The 12,071-nt window shown below is 42.2% G+C and overlaps 1 protein-coding gene across 6 annotated transcripts; it reads left to right on the top strand.

The window, feature by feature from the left end:
* The first annotated feature begins 2,091 nt into the window (after positions 1 to 2,091).
* On the top strand, positions 2,092 to 11,672 carry NMI (N-myc and STAT interactor). Of its 6 annotated transcripts, none has more exons than XM_088168415.1 (12): positions 2,092 to 2,109; positions 2,559 to 2,690; positions 3,704 to 3,754; positions 5,349 to 5,420; positions 5,867 to 5,965; positions 6,237 to 6,383; positions 7,407 to 7,505; positions 7,993 to 8,161; positions 8,608 to 8,714; positions 8,835 to 9,030; positions 9,653 to 9,759; positions 10,858 to 11,672. In XM_088168415.1, the coding sequence occupies exons 2-12, from the start codon at positions 2,658 to 2,660 to the stop codon at positions 11,077 to 11,079; spliced, it is 1,302 nt and encodes a 433-aa protein (XP_088024541.1). In that variant the 5' UTR covers positions 2,092 to 2,109; positions 2,559 to 2,657; the 3' UTR covers positions 11,080 to 11,672. The 6 variants fall into 6 exon arrangements, with proteins under 6 accessions (XP_088024541.1, XP_088024540.1, XP_088024543.1 ...); XM_088168414.1 differs by lacking the exon at positions 2,092 to 2,109 and adding an exon at positions 2,274 to 2,438; XM_088168416.1 differs by lacking the exon at positions 2,092 to 2,109 and adding an exon at positions 2,281 to 2,438 and having other exon boundaries at positions 2,559 to 2,637.
* Positions 11,673 to 12,071: the final 399 nt, after the last annotated feature.

The raw sequence follows: 12,071 nt of genomic DNA, 5'->3' as shown, positions 1-12,071 counted from the left end.
CAGGGGGCAAACCAAGATTCCCTTTGTGAAGCCAGTGAAAACAAAAATTCTGCAACCCTTAATGTGGCTGCTCCAGCACAGAGCTCCTCCAATGTGCTCACAGAGCCCAAGCAATTCCACCACACAGCTTCATTGTTATCCAGCTCTGTCTGCTCTTTCTCCAAAAGTGGAGCCCACATCTGCTAAGTGACAAAGTCAGCATTTACACTTTCCCCAGCTATTTGGCATATTTTGAATATTTTGAGGATTAATTTCTTCAACGGTCAGCACTGTTTGACTGCAACCCGTGCGAAATCCTCTGGCCAACGAGTACAAGTCTGTTTGTAATTTTGAGGAGAACACTAAAAGATCCCTCAGCTTACTTTGAAAGGAAACCTGTAAGTAATATACTTCTTTTTTTTTTTTTTTTTTTTTTCTTAGCCTAGGATGTGGACTCTTTTCTTTCGTTATCTATGTGGAATCATGGAATGGTTTGGATTGGAAGGGACTTAAAGATTCCAATCCACCCCTGCCATGGGCAGGGACACCTCTCCCTGTCCCAGGCTGCTCCAAGCCCCAGCCTGGCCTAGGACACTTCCAGGGATCCAGGAGCAGCCACAACTTCTCTGGGAATTCCATCCCAGCCAGGAATTCCCAGTTCCCAATATCCCAACCAAATCTCCCCTTTCCCAGTGTGAAGCCATCCCCTGTGTCCTGTCCCAAATCCCTCTCCAGCCTTTCCCCCTCCCTTGGATGAGAATCCAACTCTTTCTCTCCTCAAAATGATCACCACTGGAATCAAAGTGGGTTTATTTTTCCCAGAAACCTCTGTAGAGCTCACATTTCAGTGACAAGCTGACACTCAGTTCTCCAGAATTCTTCTATACATTAATTTCTTACAAAATGGCATCTCCATCTGCAAGGGCTCTTTCTGTCCGCGATGCTTTTTGCTTTTTTCTTTTCTTCTTCTGTATCTCTCACTGCAATACAGGGGATTTTATTCATAAATCATCCAATCAGCTAAAAACATCCCTCTCAAACACTCTTCCTACACCTACCAGAGCTCAATTCTAAAGTATTGAAGTAGTGTTAGTCCTTACACATAATTTACACAAATAGTTCTATCTATTCACCTAAATGGTTCTGCCTGTTTTATCTAGAAATGCAAGCAATGTTCTGATGTGTTTTCATTATATCTGGAGCTAAATTACTGAACTTTAAACTAGGCTTTTTACTCTCTTAAGGCACTTAAAAGTATATTCCTACTTACTTAAAACTACTTCAATGTCTGTGTGGCTTAATACATTTTAATTTCTCTAAAGCCTTTAATTCAATCCCTGAATTATTTTCTCTCTCTCAGGGACTCAGGCTTTTATTTTATACACTCCAACACAGAAGGAAACCATATCCCTTATAATACAACAGGTAATCCCAGAGAATTACAAGTAAATAAAGACACAAATAAGTTTGTGTCACTTGATTTCACAGGTGGGCCCAGGTGGGACAGGCGAGCAGTGGCTCTTCCGTGAGGCCATGGATTTTTCCCACAGAAAGAAACCATTTCTATTATAATACAACACGTAATTCTAAAAAATTACAAGTAAATAAGTATAAAAACAAATTCAGCAGAGTGCACTAAGTTTGTGTCAGTAAGTTTGATTTCACAGACAGGTGCAGGCAGGATGGGAGAGCAGCACCTCTGCCGTGAGGCGATGGCTTTTTCTCACAGAAGCAAACCATTTTTATTATAATACAACACATAATTCTAGAAAATTACAAGTAAATAACTATACAAAGACATTCAGTAGAGTGCACTAAGTTTGTGTCAGTAAATTTGATTTCAGAGCCGGGCTCAGGCGGGACGGGCGAGCAGCGGCTCCGCCCTGAGGCGATGTTTTTTTCCCCACAGAAGAAAACCATATCCTTTATAATACAACAGGTAACTCCAGAGAATTACAAGTAAACAAAGACACAAAGTTTGTGTCACTTTATTTCACAGATGGGCCCAGGCGGGACGGGCGAGCAGCGGCTCCGCCCTGAGGCCATGGCCGCCCTGAGGGCGCTGCTCCATCGCCCCTTTCCCAGCTCTTCTCTCCCCAAGATTTCCCCGTTTTCTCCACATTTGTGCCCGTAAGTGTCAGCAGGGCTCGGCTGAGGGGCGGCAGTGCCGGTCCCTCCTCCCTCACACCTCACGGACACACCGAGGTGGCCCCGGTTACGGCGGCGGCTCCCGCCGTGGCTGCCCGGGCTGTGTGAGGGGCTGGCCGGGCTCCGGCTCCTCCCTCGTGCTCGGCCGGGAAGCGAAAGCGAAAGGCGGCGCTGGAAGGGCTTGGGAGGTGCCGGAGGAACCGCCGGGAGCTGCTGGACCCCCGGGTGGTGTCCCCTGCCCTTCCCCGGCCGTGTCCCCTGCCCGTCCCCGGCCGTGTCCCCTGCCCTTCCCCGGCCGTATCCGTCGGGAGGTGAGCGCTGAGGGAGCCCCGCGACGGAGGAGTCGCGGACGAAGCCATTATTCATTTATGCTTTCACTTTCCTTTTTAAAATTTTTTTTTAATTTTTTTTTTTTTTTTTTTAATCTCCAGGAAACTATACAGGAGTCTGTGAACTTTGGCTGCTCGATCCAAACCAGAAAGCGGGATCCATAAGCTCCGTTTCAAACTTGTGAGTGAACCACGTTCGGCATGGAGGGTCAGAAACAAGGCGGGGGTTCCCAGGTGAGAGGGTGAGAACTCCTCGGATGGGTCTGGAATTTGGGATATTCTGCTGGGATCTCGTGCTCTGACCTGTGGAATATCCAACCTAAATCCTCCAGGATCAAACCTTACCCTGGCAGCCACAGATTGGCTTAGGAGCATTTGCACATTTGCATTTCCAGCGGCCTGGGAAATTCCCCAAATTCCTTTTTGTCAGCGTCCACAAAGTGTTGTGGCGACGGATTCCAAATTTTAGATGATCCGCTGTGTGAAAATGTTTCCATTTGTGTTAAGCAGGTTTTCTAGAATCCCAGCATGGTTTGGGTTGGAAGGGTTAAATCTCATCCCATCCCACCCCTGCCATGGGCAGGGACACCTCTCCCTGTCCCAGGCTGCTCCAAGCCTGGCTTTGGACACTGCCAGAGATCCAGGAGCAGCCACAGCTTCTCTGGGAATTCCATCCCAGCCAGGAATTCCTTCCCAATATCCCGCCCAAATCTCCTCTTTCCACTCCCAGGGATCTAGGAGCAGTCACAACTTCTCTGGGAATTCCATCCCAGCCAGGAATTCCTTCCCCATACCCACCCAAATCTCCTCTTTTTCCAGTGGGAAGCCATTCCCTGTGTCCTGTCCTTCCATCCCTTGTCCCAAATCCCTCCTGGAGCCCCTTCAGGCTCTGGAAGGGGCTCTGAGCTCCCCTTTTCTCCAGGCTCTCAAGCACAGAACATACAGGTTTGTTCTCAGGTGTGTAACAGCACAAAAGTAGCATAAAGGGAAATACAGAACTACCAGAACAGCAAAGCTGAGTGTGCACTGCAGAATTCCTCACATCTGTCTCTGGCTTTTATTTCCTATTAAGGTAATAAGGCTTCAGATACCAAATATCTGTCACTTTTGCCTAGGAAATGATACATTTATGTTGAAAAATTCTTTCAGCTCAGCACAGCTTCTGGTATTCCTGATATTCTATTGCATAGGAAATCCCCAAACAATACACACAACGTTGTCATTTTTTTTCCCCCCTGTTCCTTCAGGTTTCTATGGATTTTACAAGCCCCCCATTATCTCTACAAGACAATGGTTTTGTAAGTATTTCAAAATTTTACTCCTCGGCCTGGGAGTAAAATCTGTATTTGACTTTTGTATCTCTGACTGAAGGTTTGTGCTCCCAGTGCTCCTGCTTGTCTCACCTTCTTCCACCCTTTAATACTTGGGATATTCTTCATTTCCACCCCCTGTTTCCATAGGGAGAATCCCATTCCCAAGATTGTGCAATGCAGAACTCTCAGAACTTTCTGTCCTGCCTCTCTTGCTCATCTGTTTGTGGAGGATTTTGGGGAATTTCCCTCTTCCTGGGATTCAGCTCCAGCAGTGCACGTGTTTCTTGTGTTTTCTTGGTTATTTTTTTTTCCTTCTTTCAGGATGGAAACTGTTGTGTGAAACCATTTTTTTCTTAGTAAAAATCAGGCCTCCTTTTTCTTATTATCTTCCAGCTGTTGGCACGTGCATCCTTTGTATTCCCTCCACTCAATCCCTGGAGTGAAGGAATATTTTTCTCATTTTAACTAAGACACAGATGGGTATTTCCCCATTGCTTAATCTGAAGCTGGAAGAAATACTTTCTATTTTATTATTTTTAGGAAATACCTAGCATTTCCAAGAGAACTTGATCATCTAATTCAGATATTTTTCATGTATTGCGTAATTTAGATCTTTCCATGACTAAATTTCATGGTTCCCATTCAAGCTTTATGTAATCCTGAGTAAAAAGGGAGGGAATATTTCATCAGATCTCTTTGGATTTATTTTTTTTTTTCTGCAGAACATTGCAGCCATAGAAACAGAACATAACAGAGCTTCTCTCTCTCCTTGGGCTTTGTTATTTCCCTGCCCTTGTGAACTTCTGCCTTGAATTTCCATCCTGAAATGATTCTTTTATCACCTTCCTTGTTATTAACTTTTATAATCCAATCTCCCTGAGCCTGAAAGATCAAAATCCCATTTTCACTTTTTTTTTTTTTTTTTTTTTTTTTGTATTGACACCTCCTGGAGGAGCTGCTGAGAAAGCACAGAGTGGGTTGGAGGGGTTTAGTTCTGTGTGGAAGAACGTGGAGACAACTTGATTTATTATTTAGCTAAACATTAACCTGTGGATTTTAGCAGTTGGATAATTAGCAAATAATAATGGCTGGCCAATAATTCACATTCTTGTGGATTTTTGTCCTGTCCAGCCATTAAAATAATTCAATGATTTGACCTAAGTGCATTGTTGGAGTGTGTAAAATAGAAGCCTCTGTGAGTCCCTCAGAGACAGAAAATCATGCAGGGATTGAATTAAAGCCTTTAGAGAAATTAAAATATATTAAACCACACAAACATGAAGTAGGAGTGTAAGTTTAGTTTTAAAGAATATATTTTAAGTGCCTTAAGAGAGTAAAAAGCCCTAAAGTTCAGTAATTTAGCTCCAGACATAATGAAAACATAGCAGACCATTGCTGGCATTTCTAGATAAAACACAGCCATTTACATGAATAAATAAGATTATTTGTGTAAATTATGTGTGAGGACTGACACTACTTCAGTACTTTAGAATTGAGCTCTGGTAGTTGGAGGAAGAATGTTTTAGAGTTGTGTTTTTAGCTGATTGGATGATTTATTAATAAAATCCCCCTGTATTAGAGTAAGAAAAAAAAGAAGAAAGAAGAAAGAAAAAGAAGAAAAGAAGAAAAAAGAGAAAGATTGAAAGGAAAGGTGGGAGAGCTGCTCCTTCTGCTCAGGACTCTATGCCAGAAAGTTTTTAGTTTTTAGCTTTTAGCACAGACTTTAATACTCTGAACTCTTTGCCTTTGAGACTGATAGATTCCTGCAATAAATAACTTTACAACTGCTCTTGTCTCTTTGAAGGCCCAGACCCATGAAAAACTCAACAATTTATTATTTAGCTAAATATTAACCTGTGGATTTTAGCAGTTGGATAATCAGCAAATAATAATGGCTGGCCAGTAATTCACATTATTGTGGATTTTTGTCCTGTCCAGCCATTAAAATAATTCAATGATTTGACCTAAGTGAATGATATTTTTAAATTTTTTGTTCGAACTTTCTAATTTTTAATTTTTTTTTTTTTAATTATTTGGGGTGTCTCATTTGTTGCCCAACAGAGGAGAAAAGCAATGTGTTCCTCTTCTCTCTTCTAGAGTTTGGTGCCCTCTGATCCACAAGGGAAATCCAAGGAAGCGATGGAAAAAGGGAAGGAAGAGATGGAAAAACTCAAGGAAGAGCTGAAGATGTGGAAGGCAAGTTCTGTACAGCACATGGAAAACCATGGAAAATTGCTAAAATTAGTGTATCCTTCTAAAATCAGATCAGATCCCCCACATTTATGACATCTTTAATTTATTCTGTTCTTCAATGCTTTGTGCTTGTGTTGATCCCACTCTTGTAAGTTCAATATTAACCCAAAGTGTTAAAAATAAACAAATACAAAGGGCTGACTCAAGGTTTTGTTCGTCCCTGTAGAACTAAATCTTTTCCAAAATTTCAAATCTTTCTCTTTTTGCTATCCAGAAAAGAGTTGAAGAAGCTGAAAATACAAAGCATGACGTTCATCTCTCCAAATTACTTGCTGATGAAGACCGTGACAGAGCAGAGAGGAAGCTGACAGAGCTGAAGGAGCAAGAGAAGCAGCATAAGGACAGAATGATCAACTTTGAGGTATGGAGAAGGGTTGGGAAGAAGTGTGCATTAGGAAAATGAGAGGAATATTCCCAGTTTTAGTGGTTTTTACCAGTGTGCAGGTTGTACTGGTCCACAATGTTCCACACTGGTTTTTTGCTGCTTTAGTTTTTTACTGGCAGGCAAAGAGTGCAATAAACAGAATCTATTTTGGGATGAAACCTGACAAAACCAATCTTCCTCTTGCAAAAATTCTCCCCTCCAGATGAGTTTCAGGTCTGGGTGAAGTGGATAAAACTCAGTGATTTCAATGTTTTTCCAACTCCCTGTTCTATGGGAGGTCACAGCACCCAAAGGATCAGGATTTTTTTAGGTGCCAATGAGCTGGGCAAGAGGCAGGCCCTGACTGAAGAGGGTTTTTCCTTCTGGAACTGCTTGATTCCAGAGCCCCTTGGTTCATTCCCTCAATATTCCACGTGCAGGAACAGCAGGAGGTTCCTCAGGCTGCCAGGGAGGTGCTTTCAGTGAGCTTTGACAAATCACTGCTGAGAAATTATGGCTTCAAGCTATTCAAATACAATTAACAGCTTAAACACACTCAGGTTGGTGAGAGATTTTCTACAAGCTGATTTTGGTACTTTATAATCATAAAAGTTTGAATTTATAGCCAGGAAGGGTCATTATCTCCATCAGGTTTTGGCCTTCAGCTGATGGGAAGTGATCCAAGTGTCTCCAGTGGCTGCTGACTTGACAGGATTCAAGTTGTGATTGTGGCTGGTTGGAGCCACATCCTGTCACATTCCCTGTCCAGAGAATCCTGGATTTGCTTACAGAGCTTTGTGTCCAAGCAGGATTCATTGCTGTGCAGGAATTACAGAGCAGGCAGGAGGAAAGAGAAGGACACGAAGAGGGAAGAGCAGCAGAATGGCACAAACTGGCCAGATCTTGCTGAAATATATTTCTGTCTTTATTAAAAGTGTTTAATTCTGCATTTCTGCAGAAATTTCTGTCTTTAATCAAGTATTTAATTCTGCGTTTCTGCATTATATTTTTGGCCTGTAGAGGGAACTCCTCCTGCTAAATCAAGAAAACACCGAGCTGAAAAAAGGGATTGAAAAGCTCAAGGAAGACCTGAAAGAATACAGTTCCCAGGATAATTCGGTAATGGGGGTGAAATATTTGGAAATTTGTCTTTTAGGAGGGCAGATTTTTCTTTTCAGAGAATGGCTTAGGTTGGGAGTGACCTTAAATCCCATCTCAAACCCCAGGGACACCTTCCAGTGTCCCAGGCTGCTCCAAACCCTGTCCAGGCTGGCCTGGGACAATTCCAGGGATCCAGGGGCAGCCACAGCTGCTCTGGGAATCCTGAGCCTCCCCTGAATTTGTCCCTCTTAGATTGTTGGGGCCACTTGCTCAGCATTTGATCCTCTATTAATTTCATTATAAAATAAATCTGAAAATTTCCTGTTTACCCTGGCAAGACAATTTGAAGCAGGCAGAGGATATGGAAAATAAATCCAAGAGGTACTGAAAGTGTGAGAGGAGTGAAAACAAGCATTAATTAAATGGAAAGCAGTGGAATAAAAACTACTCATAGCACTGGTGATTTTCAAGTTTTCTTTTTCCTGTGTCAATTCCAAAATTGGAGATTCAAAAGAAGGTGGCAGAAATGAAATTGAAGTTCACTCACCTGGAAGAGATGAAGGATGTTGGGGCAGATGTGGATATGGACACCCACTGTGTTTTTAGGGCAACCACAAAAATCCCCTTCAAACTCAATCAGAAGCAGGCACTGCTGACTTTTGAAGATGAGGAAGGTAGGGTGTGTATTTTAATTATAAAATTAATGATGTGTTTCACCTGGGAGTGGTGTGGTTTTCCCTTAAGGGTATTTTGAATGGAATGGGAAAAAATCTTGTGTTAATATTTTATAAAATAAAAGCATCTTTTGACAGTTTAAAAGTTGTACTGTTCCCCCTCAAAATCTATTTTTATGTATATAATTAATAATATGTTTGCTGTAGTTATTGCATATTATTTTAATAATAATATTATTATTGATATAATAGTTTGTTATTATATTATTTGGCCTACATAAAACCACTTTTTTTAATAGAAATAGACATGGATGCTTGGGATCTGATTGCCTAATTATTATTTATTTCTCCTCTACTGATGCAAAAGATTTTTTCTTAAAGAGACTGGGCAATAATTTGAGGTTTCCAATAATTAAACCAAGCTTTTAATATCTGATTTCCCTCAGTTGCCCAGAGACTGACAAAGATGAGCAAGCACTGTGTGAACCTGGACAACAGAACAGCAAATGTGGCAGTGAAACCTTTTGAACTTGACATAGGATTCCGGTTTGAGGTAAACAACTGAACTATGCAACACTAAAAAATCTGAATTCTTTAAAAGCTTTAGGTTGGTTTTTTTTTTTTTTTCCCAGTGCTTTCAGTCACAAAATGCACAAAAATTTGGTATTTTTAGCTCCACGTCACTGTCTCTGGAAAGAAGATCAACGTTTCAGAAATCCCTGAGCTTCCCATTCCTAAAGATTGGATGAGAGACAAACTTGAGCTGAGTTTCTACAAAACTGAGCAGGCAGCAGGAGGAGGAGAAATAGAAAATGTGACCTACAACAAAGGGGCTGGGACAGCTGTCATCACATTCCTCAAAGCTGGAGGTAAAGTCTGAAAATATTTTCTCATCCCAATTCAGGCCAAATTGTCCATCCTGAACCACTGAGTGTTGTAAACTCTTCCCACGGGGAATTCCTGGATCCCAGAGATGTGGGTAAATAAAGAAGTTTTTCATTCCATCCTTTCTGAGTAAACATGACCTGCTCACGGTTCATGAGCTTCCTTTCAGAACTTTAAAAAAAAAAAACTGGGGTTTTTTTGTTTGTTTTTTTTTTTTCCTCTGCGTTGCCAGACACTCCCATTGCAAACAGAAAATCAGGAAAATGTGTTTGATTTTAACTCCTGTTGCACGACAGTGAAGTTGGACAGACATTCCCATTGCCCAACTGGATGGAATTCCATGATCAGTGGAGCCACATCCACTTCGAGCAGCTGCTTTAGATTTATTTCAGAGCTTTTGTGGGCATTTAATGATTTTTTTTTTTTTTTTTGGAAATGCCAAATAAGCTTTTTGCAGAATGCACATGAAGAATCTTCAAGTGTGCAAACTTATATTAGTTTCTACATCCAGAAAGAGGAGTCTGCTCTTTGAAATGTTTATAAAACATTGGTTAAATTATGTTAAATAATTAATTGGGTTTTTTTTTTTTTCTTATTCTCTTACAGCAAGCAAGAACTTTGTGGGATGTTCCAAATACCCCTTCTATGCAGAGGGAAGGTGCTTCAACCTTTGTGTCTCCCCAGATTTTGATGTTCAGTTGAGGAAATTTCAGGTAAAAGAATCTACTCCAAGCTGATAAAAGAGATAAGTGGGAAGGGGGAGAATGGGCAGAATTTTCACTGCTGAGTCCTTTTGTGTGAATTTACCCGGGGGTGTGGGTGTGAAATAGGCCGCTGAGCTCTTGTGTTGCAGTGTGGAAGCTGCAATTTCCTTTTAAACGCTGTGCTTATCTTTCCTTGATGGAATTATCTCAGCACTCCCCTCGTGCCTGTGCTGGGCTGGTTGGGAAGGAGATTAAACACAAAGTTCTTCGAATCAAAGCCCTGCCAGGATCCCAGAGTCCCAGCAAATGCAAATTTGCTCATTCATTCCTTGATTTCACTCCTTCATTCGGCCCAAACAGTGACTCTGTCACACAGAGCTGCCTCGTCGTGTTCTCCCTCCGGCTGTTAATGAGTAAAGGTGATCAGCTCAGTGCTGTGTATGTAATTAAGCCTTTGTAATTAAGGCGTGGGCTGCAGTGTGCAGGCACCCAGCAGGGTTCTGTGGGGCAGGGATTTTATGGGGTGCTGCTGGCTGGAGTCATCAGAGATCCCCAAATCCAGAGTGTGGGTGAATTAGGGAGTGCAGGACACAGCAGTGAAGGTGTGGGCTCAGAATCGTGGAATTACAGAATCTCCTGAGCCTGGGAGGGACCCACAGGATCATGGATCAGCTCCAGGCCCTGCACAGGCACCCCAAAATCCCAGCCTGGGCATCCCTGCTGTGTCCAAACACTCCTGGAGCTCTGGGAATGTTCCCATTCCCTGGGGAGCCTCTGGGGGAAGAACCTTTCCCTGAAATCCAACCTAAAAATCCCTGGCCCAGCTCCAGCCGTTCTTCCTGTGCTCCCAGAGAGCAGAGGGAGCTCCACACTGGGATCAGTCTCCCCTCAGTCTCCTCCAAGTGCCCAAATTCCTTTGCTGCTCCTCCATGGCCCCTCCAGACCCTTCATTGTAGTGTGAATCCGGAATTCCTGCTCTTTGCAGGGAGATTTTTACTCTCCAAAGATCCCATCCACACCTGAGTGAGGAATTCCATCCCCATCTCTCCCAGTTCCTTGGAATCAGCTCAGCTGTTGTGTAACCCAGCTTTGTTCTTTCCTCCCCAGCCTTACTGCAGGGTTTCCAAAAAAACCATTCTGCTGAAAGGAATCCCAGAGGTGGAAGAGGATGAAGAAAGTGTGCAGGACATGATTGAAATTCATTTCCAAAAACCAAGCAACGGCGGGGGGGAGATAGAGAAAATCAAATACATCTCCAGAGGAGCAGCCTATGTTTGTTTTGAGGAAGATACTGAGAATGCCACCTCAGAAATCACAGGGAACTCATGAACTTCTGAGGTTTTGTTCCTCACAGGGGTTTGTGTAGTTGTTGTAAAAGAGGAATTTCTTTCTGATTTGTCTCATCTGCATAGGAAATCAGCACAACTCCCTGCCTGTGTTCCAGATGAAATGCACAGACCAAACCTTCAGCAGCCTCAGGTTTTCTGCAACTTTGCATATTTTATACCTTGCAGGTTTTAAAATACTCCAGAGTGGGATGAGTGGATTATTTCTTACATGCTGGATACAAAAGCCATATTTAATCTCAATCCAAGCCTCCTCACAGTCCTGCTTTCTTGAAATGCCAGAGCTTCAGAAGGTGGCTCTGACACAACTCAAGTACCCGAAACAATACTGTGATTTCATAAATACACAAAAAAAAAGTAATTTTATCCAGTAATTTAATAAAAGATATTTTTATCAAATTAGTGATAGAATTAAAATAGAAAATGGGGGGGTGCAAAACCAAGAAATTGCACTTAAGAAATGCCCTGCCATTTGCTGCCTTTAACTGTACAACTTCTGCCAGTTCAGAGTTTGCTTTATTGTTTGACTTTAATATTTGTTTCTGCAATTAAATTTTTCCTGGTTTTTATTCGTGATTTTGGTTGTTTTAAATTATTTCAGCCAAGGATTGAGCTGAAACTGTGCCTGGATTTGTAGCAGTGCTGGGGGGGAAGAGCTCTGAGGGATCTGGTGAGCTGGGAGGGCTTGGAGAAAGTAATTTTCCAAGGAGAAATGTTTTTCCTTTTCTCCTGTCATCCTTGGAAAACAAATCCTCCTCTGACTTTGCACTTTTGCCACCCTTGGGGGCTCTGAAATGCTTTGGCCCCAACAATCTGAACTCCAAACATGAGCCTGACATTGAAAATAATTTATTTGACATCTTGATGTGCAGGGAAAGGAGAGTGCACTGCAAAAATACCTCAGGGCTTGTCATTCCAGCCAAACTGTTAATTATTCCAGACGAACTGTTAATTGGCAATGGATAAAAGCTGAAT

This window comes from Sturnus vulgaris, chromosome 7 (genome assembly GCF_052056855.1).
Source record: "Sturnus vulgaris isolate bStuVul1 chromosome 7, bStuVul1.hap1, whole genome shotgun sequence".
NCBI classification, from domain to species: Eukaryota; Metazoa; Chordata; class Aves; order Passeriformes; family Sturnidae; genus Sturnus; species Sturnus vulgaris.
This window is presented reverse-complemented; position numbering and strand designations above follow the sequence as displayed.